The following is a 17155-nucleotide window of genomic DNA, read 5'->3' as shown; positions in this document are numbered from 1 at the left end:
AGCACGAGGTGCCTGGCACTGAGCAGGCGGTCAGTGGACAGTGACCATTGTAATTGTGTTATACACACTTGAGGATCTATCAGCCAAGCAGTCCCTTCTATTTTAGACACTGACCTAGGCCCCAGGGAATACCCCGAGGATATTTAAGACAGTGTGGTTTTCCAGCCTATGAGGGTGTTGATAGTTTCACAAAAGGGGCACAGTCTTCAGAACTTGACAAGAAAGTCTTCCTGGGCAGAGCGGACTCCGGGTTTTGATTCTCAAGAGCCTTCTCCCAGGGCGTGAGCGCGCCCCCCGCCGGCAGTCTCCAGGAAAGCCTCAGCTGGGGAGCCCAGAGCCTAGTCCCCCAACCCCTCTCTCCCGCCCGCCCCAGCGGCCACCCTCGGGGGCGAGGCAGCCGCGCGCGTGGGAGGGGACGGCGCGCCATTGGCTTCTGCGCGGCACTGAGAGGAGGGACCAGCGCGGGCTGCCAGACTCGGGCAAACCCCGGCCGCTCTGGGTGCTGCGCGCAGCCCAGCCCGGCCCTACCCTGCCCTGCCCGGCGCCGGCGGCGCGATGTGAGCGCCCGAGGGTCCGAGGTCCCCCTACACGCCAGCTCTGCGCAGCCGGCGCCAGCATGCGCTAGGAACGTAAGTTTTGCTCCCCACCGGCGCTTCCCAGCCTCGCACTTTCCCCTCCCGCCGCCGGTCGGCGGGTGCCTGCGCAGCGCAGCCCAGCCCAGCCCAGCGGCGCTCCTGCGGCCGCAGGGACCACTGGGGACAGCGAGGACCCCATGCGCGCGAGCCGGGCGCTCCAGGACCTCTCGGCACCGGCAGATTCGTCCGGGACCCCAGGGATTCCCTCCCCGACCCTCCAGGGCGCCACCCGCGGCCCCTCTGTTCCTCTCCTTCGCGGTCTCTGCTCGCCGCCCTTCCCTCTGACTCGGTTTCCCTCTCCGCGGCTTTGTCCCTCCGCCGTCTCCTCCCTCTTGGATGGTTCGTTGTCGCGCTCTCTGCTTCGGAGCAAGACAGACGGAGCGAAAAGCAGCTTCTCTCGCGCGGAGGGCTGACTCTGTCCCCGCGCTCGGTTCTCTGTCCCGCCCCCTCCATCTCCGTCCCCGATCCACCCCCACCCCATAGCCATTGTTCCCAGTCCGGGGAGTGAGCGGCACAAACTTGCGAGTCCCCCTCCTCCTCCCCTCTTCGCCCCCGCAGGGCCGCGGACGGAGGGGGCGGAGTTCCTGCTGCCCACAAGTGTGGAACGACCTTCTGATTCGGGGGGCTGTGGGTGCGGGGGTGCTGGGCCAGAGGACCCACGGGCGCCCAACAGCCTGGAGCTTCCCGCCTGGGGTCTTAGAAAGTGGGTGAGTGGATGGAGCTGGGAGTTAAAGGGCACATTGGAGCGGGAAGAAGCAAGATTGGAGAGACCCGGTATCCAGGCTGGGGGAAGCGGGCAAAAACGGAAGCCCCTCGTAAGCCCCAGTTGTTGGGGGCGGGGTAGGGGAAGCACAGGTGGAGACGGAAGCCCCCCACTCTTCCCAGGCATGCGCTCAGCGGGAAGGAGGCGGTGTGGGCCCACTGGCCCGGAGCAGGGTGGGCTGGGGCTCCCCGCTGTCCGCAAAATATTCGCTCCCACCCTGAGGGTGTGTAGAGAAACCGCCGGAACGCGGCACCCACCCTCGGCGCGCCCAGCAGGGTCCGGCTCTCGCCGGGAGTCCCCTCGCTCCACCCTCCACGCCCCCACCCAGCCCCAGGCTCCCGCCGCCTCCTCGCAGCCGGGAGAAGCGGGCTTCTCCGCCCGAGCGTAGAGGGCGGGAGTAGGATCAGGGCGGAGGCCGAAAACCCCGAGGTTCATCCAAAGCCAAGGCCGCTCTGCCGCTCCGCGCTTCCTGGTTCATTTCCTTCCGACAAACTTTTCCTGGTGGGGCTGTCCAGCGGGTTGAAGGCCCCCAGGGCTGTAGGGATGCCCACCTCTGTCCCTGGCGGCCCCTCTTCCTGCAGCCCGCAAATCCCAGGGACACCGGAGGTGGGGCGGGTGGGGTTGTTAGATTGGCGGCGGCACTGACCATTTCTTAGCCGAAACTCCACACTCAGCGCTGGAGGAGGAAAGATTTTTCTTGCTGGGCTGTTAGGAAATATGGTCCTATTTCTCCAGGCCTTTGTTATCCTGTCTGAAAAATGGGAGGGCTGTCCCCAAGGTCCCCTGGGGCCGCAATATCCTGGGGTCCAGCTGCCCTGGCTTCTCCTTTCCCACTTGCATACTGTCAGCTTAATCAGCCCTTCCCTGTGTGGAGTGGAGGGCCGAGGCCCAAAACCCTACACCCGTATCTGGCTGTTAACACGGGCAGGATCCACAGGCTCAAGCCCCTTCTCCACAGGGCCCTGCCCCCAGAACCACCCCTCCCGCCCCCCCAGCAGCTTCTCCTACCTGCACTTAGCTGCGTTCCCTCCCCCAAGATCTTACGATAACCCCACATCCTCTGCTGGAGAGAGGGTCTGCTGCTCTGAGGGTGTAGGGGTGGGGGTGGGGGGTGCGATCATATTCCACAAAGCCCAGGACTGTTCTTTACTTTCCCTCTGAACAAAATGTGAGCTCTACACCAAAAATAATTTAGTGAACAAAGTGCCAGGCGCAGTGTGAGGGAGACACCTGTGGACAAAATATTCTCGCCCTTGTGGAGCTGACACTTAAAGGGGAAGGGGCACATAACTAATAAAGTCAATAATCAAATCGTGTACTGTATTGGGAGGTAAAGGAGAATAGTTGGGCGTCAAGGCCAGGGTGGGATTGGCATTTTAAGTAGGGTGGTCAGGGCGGCCTCCCCGAGGTGGTGACTTTTGAGCTAAGGCTCTGAGGGGGTGAGGGGGGGCGGGGATAGCTTCAGGAAGTAAAGATCCTGCAGAGAACAGCTTATACAAAGGCCCTGAGGCTAGAACGTGCCTGCTGTATTTGAGGAAGAGTAAGGAGCCAGTGCAGGGAGAGTGGAGTAAGGCCCTGTAGAGGAAATAGCGTGGCTGGCTATCTCTCCATTTCACAGATGAGGGCAGCTATGTCCAGAGACAGCGTGTAAATCACCCTGAACGTGCAGGAGAGGCGGCTGCAAGGTGGGGGTGCATGTTCTGATGTTCTGACTTCTGGCCCACAATCCTTTCCCTTCACCCTGCATCTCAACTGTTCATTCACAGCACTGACTATGACCCGCCCAGGGCCAGGACTGGCCAAGTGCCGGGGACATGGAGGGGAACCACCCAGGTTTGGTACCCCAAGGAGCTTCATCTCTGCAACCTGTTGCCAAGCCCCCTCCCCAGGTGCTGCCTGCCCACCTGCTGTCAATGTTCTCAGGCCAGCATCTTGACCCGGAGTGACCCTTGTTCTCTCTCTTCCCATTTCCTTCCTATGGCCACCCCCCTGTAAGCACCCCACTCTGTGTGTAGCCTGGAAGGGGACACGTTCTGAAGCTGGTGTGGTCAAGGGCGGAGACTGAGACAAAGAACTGAGTCTCCTCCCTGTCTGAGGCTAACAATGGCAACATTATTATTGAGCATTCACTACGTACGAAACAGGTGCTTCTCTAAGTGTTATTTGTGCATCTCCTCACTGGTGGAGGTAGCTGTCATTATTACACTCATTTGAAAGATGAAGAAACAGGCCAAGAAAGGTGGTGTCACTAGCCCAAGGCCATGCAGCTGGTAAGTGGTAGAGCCGGGATTTAAGCACAGGTGTTTGGAGTTGTGACCTCATTCTTTAATCACTAGTCTGAGGGTAACAGAGCCCCAAACCCTGGGGGAGATGGTCAGTCCTGGAATGTGGTTCTGGCCCATCAGCGTCCTGGGAAAAGAACAGGGACCCTTCTGCCACCTCCCCCAACCTACCCAGGAGGCAGAGCCCCACTTGCTTCTGAAAAAGTTGCTTCAACATGGTGGTGCATCCCTTCAAGGACACTCTCTTCCTCCCCTCCCCTCCCCTCCCCTCCCCTCCCCTCCTGTCCTCTCCCTCTGAGTTCCTGAGCAGCTGCAGGGGGGGGGAAGGTGGGAGTGGTGGGAGGGGACAGGGATGTGTTCACTGCCTTCTCACCAGAGCTCCAGTCCCATGGGACCCAAAAGCAAGTCCGTCCTGATGACTGTGGCCTCATGGGATCCAGAGGCACTAGCTGCCATTGATGGCCCTGACGTGGTCATTGGGCCAGGGGGGAGGCTAGCCACTCCTGGCCTGAAAAGGACAGGAATTCTGTGTGTGCTCTGCCCTTTCTGAGTGACAGTAGGGACAGGGAAAATCCTCTCAGACTCCTGAATGGGGACAATGGCTGGATGCCAGCAGCAGCTTCAGACCCCTGGCTGGAGGCCCCCAGGGGTGTCCCCTCCCGGCTTTCCACCCTGCCCTCCCCGCTTTCCAGCACAGCAGGCAATGTTTATGTTTTGTCCCTTACACTTTGGAGATATTTGTTTGTGATGAAACTTTAGGCTTTTCTCTGTCTTTCTGGAAATTACGCACCTTCAAAAGACAGAGAACAAAGAACATGTATGTCCGTGGAGACAAAGGGGGAGCCGGTGGTGGGACTTGGGGGCCGGCAGCAGGAGCTAGGGCCTTTCAGGCAGCTGGAGTGTGGCTAGTGGATGGCAGGGGTTGGAAGCCAAATCATGAATGTCACAGCCAGGACCACACTCCCATTTTTTTAGATGAGGAAACTGAGCCCCAAAGTCCAGCCCTGGCTTACCCATGATGGCACAATCTGCTGGTGACCTCAACTGGCCCGTCTCAGCCCAGTGACTCAAGGCTCCCCTGCCAGCCTTCCAGCTTCAGTGCAAACCCTCGGTTGCCAGCTCCCATGTTCCTGGAGGTTCATGGACATGGGGTGTGAAATCCCCTTCTTGACTTCAGGGCTTGCACCGTGCTCCCTCCCCTCCCTGCCACTTCTACTCTGTCATCCGAGCCCTTTGCAGTAGCGTGGACACTGAGCTCTCAGCGATGGTGGGACATGACAGAGATGGATGATGCAGCCCCGTCTGCCACTGGCTCACCTGCTACTTGAGAGAAGGCTGACTAAGACTGGCCCGGCCTTTAGAATAATTACGCTCTCCAGGGACACACCGTAACCCTGCCACATCAAAGGCTGGCCTTAGCTTCCTCTCCTAGCCCGTTGACCCTGAGACCCTTCTGCCAAAACCTGTACCCAGAGGCCTCTGTGATGATGTCGGTAATGCAGCTGTGTCGATCAAGCCTCCTTTGTGTCCTGTGACTTCCTAGTTTAGCTCTAACCCACCCACAACCTAGTAAGTCAGGCATTAGCACCCCCATTTATAATGAAGGAATGGAGAGGGTACAGGGCTAGTAACGCACAGCCGAGATGTGAACACAGGTCCGTTAACTCCCCAAGATTTGTTCTACTTGAGGGCCCAGGTGGTGGATTCTGGGCTGGGGGGTCTTTGGACCTCATCTTGCCCAAGGAGGTGGTGATGGGTTATCCCAGGAAGGGACCCCAGGGGTGGCTGGTGTGGGCCCTGGCTTCCTTGCTAGGGCTCTCCCCGCCTCCCCTTCTCTGGCTAGGGCCTTGCGTCTCTCACTGCTCCCCATCCCCGGGTATTGCCCAGTCTCAAACTCCATTTCCAGCTATTTTGCACAAATGTGATAACAGAACAATGAGTCTCCCCGAAGCCCTCTCGAGGTTCCTGCTGGAGTCACAGGGCTTCGCCCAAGGGAGGCTGGACCCCAGGGAGGAGTTCAGATGCTGGCAACTTGCCAGGGACTTTCAAGGGAAGGGGCAGTAGGGAAGATGGCTTAGAGTTTAGTTCTTTTTGGAGGTCAGGCTCACCCAACAATTGCCACCCATCCCCCCCCCCGCCACACAGAAACACACGCACGCTACCCCCAGCTTGTCAGGATGTCCGTGTAAAGCACAGTTAATTTGGTTTGAATTTCAGCTCTGCCACTTATTCCAGGAGACACTTGAATAAGTCACTTTGGCCTTAGTTTCCTCATCTGTAAAATGGGGTGATAATACAGCCGATCTCGTAGGTTTGTGGTGGGGTTACAGGGAATTCCTAGTCTTGGAAGTACTTGTCCTCCACTTCAGCCCCTGGGTCGGATGCCCCTGGGAGCAGTTCTTACCAGATGGGGAGGGACAGGTGTGCTGCTCCTTCGGCAGAGGGTCTTGTTTGAAAAGGAAGTGGTTCTTGGCTGCAACGCTCAGCAGCAGTGACTCCCCACTGAATCATGGCGTGGCTCAGTAGCTGGTGGGTGTTCTGGGCCCTAGGCCCCTTCTTCTCCTTCCTCCTCCCCTTGCCCATCAGATTCCATGACAAGGACAGCTCTGCAGTCCATCTGTTTCTATGGAAACCAGGCTTCCTGGGAAGTCCTGTGGGGAGGGGGTGGCATTGGGAGAGGTCCTCTAGGATGGGCGTGAAAGTGATGGCCGGCCCCATCTGCTCCGCTGCCAGGGCTGGGCCTAGGCAGCCCCAGGTAATCTTACTAATTGCTGTCCTGTCCTTTACATAGCACATGCCGGGTGCCTGGCCCCTCCACTGCCTTTTCTCAGTATGGCTCATCACAGCCCTGTGAGGTAAGAAGTAGCAGTGTGGTTTCACAAAGGAGGAAATAGAGGCTCAGAGAGGTTAAGAAACTTTTCTGAGGTCAGAGCACAATTAAGACAAAGCACTGGGGTTCGAGTCCAAGTCCACCAATCATTAAGTATATGCCCCTCCACCCCACTGTGCCATCTGCCTCTGACGCTTTCACCCCTGATGAGCTCCTTCCTTCCTGCCTGGTTCAGTCTCTGTGGGCTTTGCTTGGCCTCTACCCAGTCCCGGGCCCTGTATCTTGCTGCCGTCGGGAGCTCTTTAGGGGTGTTCTTTCCTAGCCTCTGATGTCACGGCACATGAGGAAGGGGGAAGGGGCTGCAAGGAGTCACACCTTGGCCAGCAAGGGGTCTCTCAGCCCCCTCTCAGCTCATTAATTTGTCACAAATATTTGTTGAGTTCAAGTGCCAGAAACTGTCTCAGATCCTGTAGACAGAAACCCTGCCCCTTGGTGCTCACCTGCCTCAGTTCTCTGAGACAGTGGGGGCACGACCTCACCCCGCATTCTCACCCAGTCCTCTAACCCAGCGGTCCCCAAGCTTTTTGTCACAAGGGACCGGAGCTCCTATGAGAATCTGATGGTCTGAGGTGGAGCTGAGGCAGTGATGCTAGGGCTGGGGAGCGGCTGCAAATACAGCTGAAGGTTCGCTTTCCTGCCCACCGCTCACCTTCCGCTGTGTGGCCCGGTTCCTAACAGGCCACAGACCGGTACCGGTCCGAGGCCTGGGGGTTGGGGACTCCTGCTTTAACCTCACCAGTGTCCTGGGCCCCCCGTATGCCAGGCCCTTCGCCTAGAGTGTCTGCATTCTCCTGGAGGCTTCAGCATCCCGTGAACTGCTCAAGGCCACCTGGCCAGTAAGGGGAGCCCAAATTCGAACCCAGCCCTGCCTTACTGCAAAGCCCCTTTCCTGTGCTCCTCTGCCACCAGCTCACCTGTGGCCTGGGCAGATCCTGCCCCCGCTGGGCCTCAGCTTTCTGCCCTGTCTAGTGCATGGTCAGGGTGTGTATTTGGGAGGAGAGCCTCTCCTCGGGCCTGCCACATAGAACTGAGTGACCCTGAGTATTCTGGGTGGGTGGGGAGCCCTGCTTCTATAGCCTGACTGTCATTCGCCTGTGCTGACAAAGTGCCCACTGTGTGCCCAGGCCCAGAGCAAGACTGTCAGGTGGGCACAATACCAGCCCTGCCTTCCGATCACTGGGTCTCAGGGAGGCCAGCTGCCCATGACACGACTAGGTGTATGGGCTGGAAGTGGCAGCTGCCACCTGCATGGGAACCCGGAAGTCCAGAGGAGGGAGGGCACTGCCCTGGGGCCATGCAAAGACCGAGGAGCAAGCCAGGTTGGGGGAGCAGAGAGCAGGGAGGGAATTCCTGGCTGGGCAGTGGTTCAGAAGTGTAAACAACCATTAAAAGCACTGTGATTGGCCAGCTTTATTGGGAATTGAGGTCAGAGAAGCCAACCAGAGGGTCGTGAACTCAGTTCGGGGGGCTGCAAGCCACATTCTCCCTTCTTGCTTGGCACCGTGTCCTCCCCACCCTGTCCCCTAGCCTCAGGAAGCCTGGCACCTGGGGAGGCCCTGGGGCCCTTCAGAAGGAGCCAGGTCTGGGAAAGGAAGCGTGACAGCCCTGCCAGGCAGGCTTTTTCCATTGTGCATGGCCGAATGAAGAAAGGGAAGTGGAAGGAGCGTGGGCCGGGCCTGTCCCAGGCACCCTTTGCTGCAGGCACGGCCTGTGCTCCCTGTCTCTATCCTCCAGCACTTCTGCAAAGTGGGTGTTCTCGTTACCCCCACGTCACAGGGACAGAAACCAAGGCTGAGAGAGAGGTGGTGACTTACCTAAAGCCCCGCAGCTGACGAGGAGGCAGAACCAGAAATCTGAACCCAGGTCTGGCCGCCCCAAAGCCAGTGTCCCACCAGTGCAGGGAGGGGAGTGGAGGAGGCGCCCTCTGTCCTCTCTCGGGTTAGAATGGAGCCGGGACTAAAACACGTAGTGGCTTTGATGGGGAAGAGTTAAAGGGCAGATCTGAGGGGTGTGAGTGGGGTTTCCCTTGCGGTGGGGTGTGTTTTGGGTCACGGGGTACAGGAGTGTTGCAGCTGCCTTCCTACGCTGCCCAGGCTGGGCCTGGTCCTGCTGGTGAAGGAGAGTCCGAACTCTGCTTGAGCAGTTAACTGCAGAGGCAGGTGCAGGGGCTTCCCTCCCTTGGAGATCAAGTTCAAGATCTCATTCTCCCTGGGAGGCCCAAGGCCCTTTATTGGTGATGAACTCGCTGCTGGGGCTGGGCTCTGGGGGTGGCCACAGTGGGTCCCACCAGCCCAGATTCCTGACATCAGAGCCCGTGGATGAAGCTCGTCTCTCCTCCGAGAGATGCCAGTGTCCAATAGAGCCCCTTTCTGTAACTGGCCCCAGGAGGCTGGCACTGCCACGCCTCCCAGCCTTCGCTTTGCGGTTCAGGCCTGTGGTACAGAGGGGAGCATTGTGTGTTGGTGGGGAGGGGTCTTTGGGCAGAGGAAGGCAGCTGACCCTCTGAGCTGGGGTCACTGACACAGCCCAGGCATGGTGGGCCGTGGCCCAAGTATCAGCCTTATGCCATGGGACTGAGGTCTAGGGACTTTGCCCAGTGGGGTGGAGGCATTAAGCCCCTCTCCTGATCCTCCTTGGCCTCCACCCCAGAGCCACTGCCACCTGGGGGAACTTGGGGAGGGTGGGAGTGTTCGGCTAAGGACCCATCTCACCTTGTATTCTCACATCCCCGTGAGGTAGGACCCTTTATTTTCCCAACTACAGATGAGAAGACAGAGGCACCGAGAGATTAAGTGACTTACCCACTCCAGGGCATTTACGTTAAGAGAGATGAAAATTTGTGGTCACCCAAAAGCCCTGTGCAAGGATGTTTAGAGCAGCTCTGTTTGAACTCGTCAAACTCTTGACTCAACCCAGAGGTCCCTCAGTGAGCGACGGGATAATGATGCTGTTACATGCGTCCACGGAATAGTACTCCAGTGAAGAGGAATGGGCTTCGATGGGCACTCAACTCGGAAGAATCTCAGAGGCATTATGCCGGAAGAAGGGAGCCGGTCTCACAAGGTTCTAGACGCTGTGATCGCATTCATATGGTACATTTGAAAAAACACGGAGCTGTAGCGACAGACAACAGATCAGCAGTAGCCGGGGGTGAGGGGTGAGGAGCGAGTGTGACTGAGACAGAGTGAGGGGGTCTGGGGAGCAATGCAACCACCCCGTGTCCTGATTTGGAGTTGGTGGTTACACAAATCTATACATGTGCTAAAATTCATGTAACTCTAACAAGAAAGGTCAGTTTTGCCGGGTGTAATTTAAAAATACAAGGCAAGAGGGGAAGCCGGAGGAGGAAGAGGCAAAGGCTTCCTGCACTGAGGGACCGTGAGGGGGCCAGCTCTGCACTCTCAACGACGGCTTCTGGGCCCACCTGGCAGCACGACGGCTGCCAGGCTGATTATAGCTTCTGTCTGAATTCACAGGAAGGTGGTGGCAAGTGTTGTGACAGCATCTATGTTCCCAAGAAGCAGTGTGGTTAAACCCTGGCTGCCCCGTGGGGCTGGCCGCCTCCCCATCTACTGGCTTTGGGCATTGAGCTGTCTTCCAGTCACCAGCAGCCACCTCTCATGCCCCCAAGCGTTTGTGTGTGTGGGAGGGGAAAGCGTGGCTGCCCATATTTGATGGATGAGGGACGGGGCCAGGGACCTTAGGAGGGCCACTGAGCCTGGACATCACACTCGCTGAAGACCTCCCACGCAGATATTTTCCCCTCCCATACAGATTTTGCCTTTATCTCCAAACTCAAGCTGATGTGCTTCCTGCCTAGTTTATCCAAATCTAAAGCCATATTTTCTACCCGCTGCCACCATCCCCCCGCACCCCCCGCCCGATGTGATTCTCTGTTCTGATGTTTATTTGATGGGTGCTTTATTTTGCTTTAAGACACTGGGAGGCTGGAAGACTGGAGGTGACCTGAGGACACTTCTGCACTCTGTTTCTGGCAGCCCTGGCTGGGGCTGGAGGAATAAGACTTGCCTGGGGCCATATGGCACTAAAACTTAGGTCTGAGGCCTGGTCAGGGAGGTTAGGCAAGTCCAGCTCAGGTCCCTGGCCAAGGCGATTTCTGAGCCTTGCCAGAGGGCGGCCGTGGGTGGGAATGAGATGCGGGAGAACCCCAGTGTTGGTGGAGCACGCAGTGGGGCGGGGGTCCTACTGTCAACCCATCTCCGTGGAACTTCATCTATAAAATGGGGGTAAATAGTACCCACCTTGCAGGGTGGCAAAGCTGTGATTAGAGGAGCCCAATGCCCTCCCCCGCCCCCAGCTTCCGGAAACCTTTGCCTCATGGTGGTTTACACTCCTGTCTCTTTTGCATAGGTTTTGTGCTGACTGGAGAGGCAAAGGACAGGCACTCAACTCATCTCTGCATCTCCATTGCCCAGCACAGTGCCTGGCACACAGTAGGTGCTTAAGACCTGGCCCAGGGTGGAGCTGGGGGTAACTGGGGATAGAAGGTCACGGGAGGTGGGGGGAGAGGCTGGTGGTTCGTGCTCATGGCAGGGAGGGGACAGGTCTGGACTGCCAGAAGCTCTGCCCACACCTGTGGCCATCCTTCCTCTGGCTAAGCTGGGTCCTGTGGCAGCCCCTCCCCTTCCTTCAGTCGTGGCAGTTCGAAGGAAGTTGTCTGGGGGATGGGTGGGAGGGAGGGAGGCAGGGAGACAGGGAGGGCTTCCAAACCTTGTTCACCTGACTGATTTCAAGCCCCTGTTCATCCCCGCACCCCAGGAACCTTTGGGTGTGGTCTCAGTCCCAGCACTTATCCTTTTTCCCAGGGCCATCCGTAAGGCTCCGTCAAGCCTGGTCACTCAGGCCGGGTGGGCTGGCAGAGCCGGAAGGGTCTTAGGACCACCCACCTCAACCCATTTTACAGATGAGGAAGCTGAGGCCAGAAAAGGGCGGCGACTTGTCCTTTTTCATCGCACGGCTGGGTGGTCAGGGAGCTGGTCCTGCGCCTGGGCCCTCCGAGTTTTTGTCCTGTGATGCGTCTGCTACCGCGGGCAGAGCGGGAGGCCTCGGCAGGCCCTGGGCCAGGGTCCGGACACCCTCTGTGGCCTGGAAACTGGGCAGGACCTTTGGCCTGAGGCCAGTGTCTCCCTGCGGCCCTTCCACAGAGGCCGGGCGCCAGCACAAGATGGCAGCCAAGCAGCCCCCGCCTCTCATGAAGAAGCACAGCCAGACGGACCTCGTGAGCCGCCTGAAGACCCGCAAGATCCTCGGCGTGGGCGGGGAGGACGACGATGGGGAGGTGCACCGCTCCAAGGTGGGCCTCAGAGTGGCCTTGAGCCGGCCACACGCAGGGATCCACCTCTGAGCACCAGTTTGGGGAGGCAGGTCTGGCTCACCATCTGGGGAGAGAGTAGCTGAGGCCTATATAGCTGCAGGAACTCTAGGACTTAGCTCGTTTCTCTAGAAACTTAAGGAGGTATTAGGGGAATAATAATAAAAATGAAAACAGATTGTTAGAATTGAGTGCTTATTATGTGCCTGTTATTGTACCGGCTGCTTTAAAAGTGTTATTTAATTTTGCTGGCCCTGAGAGATGCAGATAACACTATTAGCCCATTTTATAGATGGATAAACAGGCTCAGAGAGGTTAGGTGACTTGCCTGAGGTCATACCAGTAAGTGGCAGAGCCAGGCTTCAAGCCCACCTCAGGCAGAACCCTGAGCTTTCATTCTCGGACACCTTATTTTCAGCTTCCCTTGAGCTCCAGAGTCAGGTAGGCAGTGGCAGGGGTGGTGGCCTCAGTGTTACCCTCCCAGCCTGGATGACCCTTTAGCTAAGCAGAGGTACCCAGGTGGATCCCTGGGCATCCCAGGGGGCTTTGCAGGGATGAGCGGGCCAGCCCTGCCGAGCACTGCCTCACCCTGGTTGCTGCTAACCCATCTGTGTCCGCAGATCAGCCAGGTCTTGGGCAATGAAATCAAGTTTGCTGTCCGGGAGCCTCTGGGGCTGAGGTGAGCATTTATGTATATGTCGGGTGGAGGCAGGGTGATGGGGAGGGGCTGCGTGAGACCCCGCCTTATCGGCCTTGCCCCTGTGGTCTTGCCCTTGATTCCATCCGATCTCATTCCTTCCCCCCAAACCAGCCATCCCTGGGCATCTCAACTGCAGAGGGGAGAGTCCCCTGGGGTCTGGGGGTGGCAGTGAGGGACCTGGCTGTGTAACTTTCCTCTCGACACCTCCCCAGGGTCTGGCAGTTTGTTTCTGCTGTGCTCTTCTCCGGCATTGCCATCATGGTGAGCCCCCCCCCGCCCCGCCCCATACCCGGGGAACCCTGGGCCTCTACTGGGGGCTCCTTCCTGCCCTGGGGTCCCCGCCGTCTCTCCCCAAATGGCCATCATGCTGAGGCCCCATCTGTTAAGGCTCCCTGGCTGCCTCCATGTCCTGGCTCCTTACACTCATCTCACCTGTGCCTGCCTACCCTGGAGCATCCTAGATCCCATGTCCGTGGTCCTGGTTCCTTGCCCCTGGGAACCCCACAGAGCCTTCTATCCTAGCACGGAGGGGTGGGGGACAATCAAATCCTGTCCCTGGAATGCCCCAGGGACCCTGGCCTTGCTCCTGGGGGAAGATGATGTCTGGGGAAATTTCAGTAGTGAATCTCCCCCACCTTGAGCCTTCTGCCCTTTGTCCACAGGCCCTTGCCTTCCCTGACCAGCTCTATGATGCAGTCTTTGATGGAGCCCAGGTGACAAGCAAGACCCCCATCCGCCTGTATGGTGGTGCCCTCCTCAGTGAGTATTGCTGGAGTGGACTCCAGGCGGGAGGTAATGGTCAGCTGGGGGACTAACTGGGGTTGTGGGATCATGGGGAGCCTTCCTTTGTGCAGGGACTACCCTTCCCAGAGCCCCGCCCCCTCAACAGAAGTCTGTCTTTGCTGGGTGTATGCTGCCATCTTGTGGCCACTGGTAGGATGTACCCAGTGGGTTGGGGCTCTGTCTTTGTCGTATCTGGCCCACCACTGCGCGCTTGCTGGTGCAGTGTCCCACCTAGGCATTGAGATGCAGAGGTGAATGAGGCCCAGGCCCTAGAGGTGGCAAAATCAACATGGTATGTGCAAAACCCCTCACACCACTGGTCCTCTCATTCGAACCACTTCTGTTTCCTCTCCAATCTGAGTCACATAGAGTGCGTGTTAGGAAGCTGAATTATAGCTTTAAAAACTTAGCAAAGATGGTGTCCCTCCCCTTCTCCAAAGCATTCTATGGCTCCCTATTACTTGCAGAATAAAGTCCCAGCTCTTTCATCTGGCATTCAGGGTCTTTTGTGGGGATCCAAGCTGCCTTCTCAAACCTAGTTCCCCGACACCCACCCACACCTCAGTGCCCCAGTTTCCAGAGGCCTCTGTGCCTTTGCACACACAGTTCACCCAGTCCCGATACCTCTGGGGCAGGGGGTGGTGGAGATTGGCACGGCTTCAAGTGCTCTACCCACACAGTGGGAGAGCTAGAGTTTATAGGGTTAGGTTTGTTGAGAGAAAATGAGCCTACATCTGGTGGTCAGAGCCAGCAGACACTGGGTCAGCTGGTAGAAGCTAAGTAGGTGGTTCTTCCACTGAAAATATGGTCTACCTATTGCCCCCTGGGGAATTCGTTAGAGTGATTCCGTAAGGGGTTCAGGTTTTCTGTCTCCAGGAGACCATTTGGAAAGAAAGTGTGATTGTAGCACCAGATAACCCATTCACTCACGGACTCCCATCAACCCAGAATCAAAACAGAACCTGATAGGGGTAGAACCTAGAGCTCAAGCCTCCCGTGTTACAGATGAAGAGACTGAGTCCCAGTGAGGGGACCTGACGTGCCCAGGGTCCCGTGGTGCGTGGGAAATTTCATGAATGGGAATGAGCTTATCGGCTGAAGCAGCAGAATTGAACCTGGAGGGAATGGGACAGGGGATGGGTGGAGGAGTTTTAGTTTGAGGCATGTGCGTGAGTGGGGGCAGGGGACGTGGGAGTCCCCTGCCCCAAGGGGGTGGGTGGATCAGGCTGTGCCACTCTGTGTCGCCGCCCAGGCATCTCCCTGATCATGTGGAATGCTCTCTACACTGCTGAGAAGGTCATCATTCGATGGACCCTGCTCACGGAAGCCTGCTACTTCGGGGTGCAGTTCATGGGTGAGTCCTGAGGTGGGCAGTGAGGGAGGGAGGCTGAAGGCGGACTGTGGCCGGGGCAGCTCTGCCTCCACCTTTCAGCTCTTCCATCTGGGTTTCCAAGAAGCGACGGAACCTGTCCGAGGGGGAGGGACTGCTGTGGCTGTGTTCACCTGTGTGCTTGCACACCTGCTCACGTGCCTAATGTGCCTATATCTTCCCGAATACACACATGTGCATTTCCACAGCCTCCCACAATTCGGCACAGGCGTGACAGCACACACCAGTGCTTGCCCCAGTCCCTGCCAAGTGGGAGACATCAGAATAGACATGTCTATGGGGTGAGGCAGCTGGCAGGACTCCCCCCCCCACCACTCCCCAGCTCAGGGCAGAGCCAGCGAGGTGGCCACCCCAGGGCTCCCGGATCAGCATGCCATCCTGTGGTGGGGGTGAGGGCACATCCCTCCTCTGACCTCTGTCCCCCCCTGGCCTTTCTCCCACAGTGGTCACTGCCACACTAGCCGAGACGGGCCTCATGTCCTTGGGGATCCTGCTGCTCCTGGCCAGCCGCCTCCTTTTTGTTGCCATCAGCGTTTACTACTATTACCAAGTCGGCCGAAAACCCAAGAAAGTCTAGCTGCCCGCCCGGCCGGGGGCCACTCTGGGGCGGGGAGGCCCTGGGCCTCGGTTTCCCTTTGGTTCACGGAAGGCAGGAAGGACCCTGCCCTGCCCCGGGCAGGCAGGGGCGGCCACCTTCTTTCCTCCCGGGCACTGTCCGAATGCTGTGATCTTCTGGGCTTTCAGGTTTGGGGAAGGATGGGGGCCTCTGCACCCCTCTTCTTTACCCTACATAGTGACACCTCCTTTTCTTGGGCCTCTTGGCCTCTGGATCCCCTGGACAGACGCTGACTGAAGAGCCTGCATCATGGGGTATTGGGCTGGGGCGAGGCTCCTGCCCCTCCTGCTGGGAGGCCCTGCTTTCTTTTGAGAGAGGCTGTGGGCTGCCTTGTCCTCCCCCTTCACCCCCAGCCAATCTAGTGCCCAAGCAGCTGAACTTGGCTTCTGTCTATGCCTGGAAGATCTGAGGATTTGACCCTGTGCCCCTACTCCTTATTGTGGGCCCTCTCCACATGTGGGGGCTCCCTCCACCCCCAAACATGCACACCTGCCCTCCCCACAGTCTAGCTGCAGCCAGCAGGTAGGGGTGGCTGTCTTTGAGCTGGCATTTCCCTTTCAGCCTTCCTGTGGGGTGGGCCACATGACGCCGTGCCCTGTCCCTGCCACCACGGGCTCTCCCAGGGCCTCGCCTGAGGCTGCTCTGCCTACACCCCAGCTCCTGGAGGCCCCTACGGGCTCCCTTCCCCCAACTGGCCTGGTTCCAGAGCCTGCCAGCGGCCTCGCACAGGCTGGCCCTGATAGATGGACGCGCAGATAACCCCAGGTGGAGGCTACCTGTGAGTGATGGGGTTGGGAGATGAAGAAAGGCAGCGGCATCTCCTCGTCCTTTGGCTCGTTCCCGGATTCTGATGTTCACCTGGCTTAGCTCCCTCACTCACCCTTCCCACCCCCCACCCAGGGTGCTGCCCTCTGGACCTCCAGCCTGGGCTGCCCCCAAGGCCTGGTGGGGTGGACCGAGTGCCCTTCAAAGTCAGCAAAGGAAATAAATAGAAATATTTTAGCAGGCTACTTCCTCTTACGCCCCTTTGCCCCCAGTTGCCCTGGAGAAGGCCGACAACTGGCTCCCTCAGAGCCTAAGCCCCCCGGCAGGCCCACCAGCCTGCGTGTCCCCCAATAGTTCCAACACACTTCTTCCGTCTAGGACACAAGTGTGCACCCCAGCAGCCCTAGCCCCAGTCTCGCTTCCTGCTTTGCAGTAAAGTGTGTTTAGGGGGCGGGATGGTTCGTACCTGCGGCCCAGCTCTGGGCATTGCCAGGTGGGCCTGTATCTGGGAAGCCTACCTTGCCTACACTGGGCCTCACACTACCCTCCCCTGTGCCCAGCTGTCTCTGTAGCCACTGCCTAGTGCCTGGAAGAGCAGTGGCACTACCGTTGAGATACAGCTGAGAGAGGCCCAGCGGGTTGGGTGCCTAAGGCTATGCTGCTGGTGACCACGGCTAACCCGAAGGGAGCCGGGACACTAAGGAAGGGCCTGCTCTGCCTTGGCACCCATCTCTCGTCATTGACGTTTGTGCCTGTCCCCAGGGAGAGCCCTGGCAGGCTGGGAGCCCACCACTGCCTTGGGAGGTGGTGGTGGTGACTGGCGGGCAGTGCCACCAGGCCAAGGCCACACCCTCCATCTGACCCTCTCCTTTTAAGGCCTGGCTGATCCTCCGATGAGTGCTGGGTGGTTTGACCTAATAACCGCTAGGCATGGCTGGTAGGTCCCTCCAGAGGGGAAGCGGGGCCAGGCTCTGTGTTGGGCATCCACCACGGCTAAGC

General features: G+C 58.4%; 1 protein-coding gene across 4 annotated transcripts; it reads left to right on the top strand.

Annotated features, from left to right (window-relative positions):
• The first annotated feature begins 435 nt into the window (after positions 1-435).
• Positions 436-16399, top strand: TP53I11 (tumor protein p53 inducible protein 11). Of its 4 annotated transcripts, none has more exons than XM_011356860.2 (8): positions 436-629; positions 10942-11024; positions 11725-11884; positions 12523-12581; positions 12815-12863; positions 13265-13361; positions 14638-14739; positions 15219-16399. In XM_011356860.2, exons 3-8 carry the CDS (start codon positions 11756-11758, stop codon positions 15350-15352), a joined length of 570 nt encoding a protein of 189 aa, XP_011355162.1. In that variant the 5' UTR covers positions 436-629; positions 10942-11024; positions 11725-11755; the 3' UTR covers positions 15353-16399. The 4 variants fall into 4 exon arrangements, with proteins under 4 accessions (XP_011355162.1, XP_011355165.1, XP_011355166.1 ...); XM_011356863.2 differs by having other exon boundaries at positions 10942-11028; XM_011356864.2 differs by lacking the exon at positions 436-629 and adding an exon at positions 1243-1342 and having other exon boundaries at positions 10942-11028.
• The last annotated feature ends 756 nt before the right edge of the window (positions 16400-17155 follow it).

Source organism: Pteropus vampyrus, unplaced genomic scaffold (assembly GCF_000151845.1).
Source record: "Pteropus vampyrus isolate Shadow unplaced genomic scaffold, Pvam_2.0 Scaffold31, whole genome shotgun sequence".
Taxonomy (NCBI): Eukaryota; Metazoa; Chordata; class Mammalia; order Chiroptera; family Pteropodidae; genus Pteropus; species Pteropus vampyrus.
Note: the sequence above shows the minus strand (reverse complement) of the source record. Positions and strands in the feature narration are given on the sequence as shown.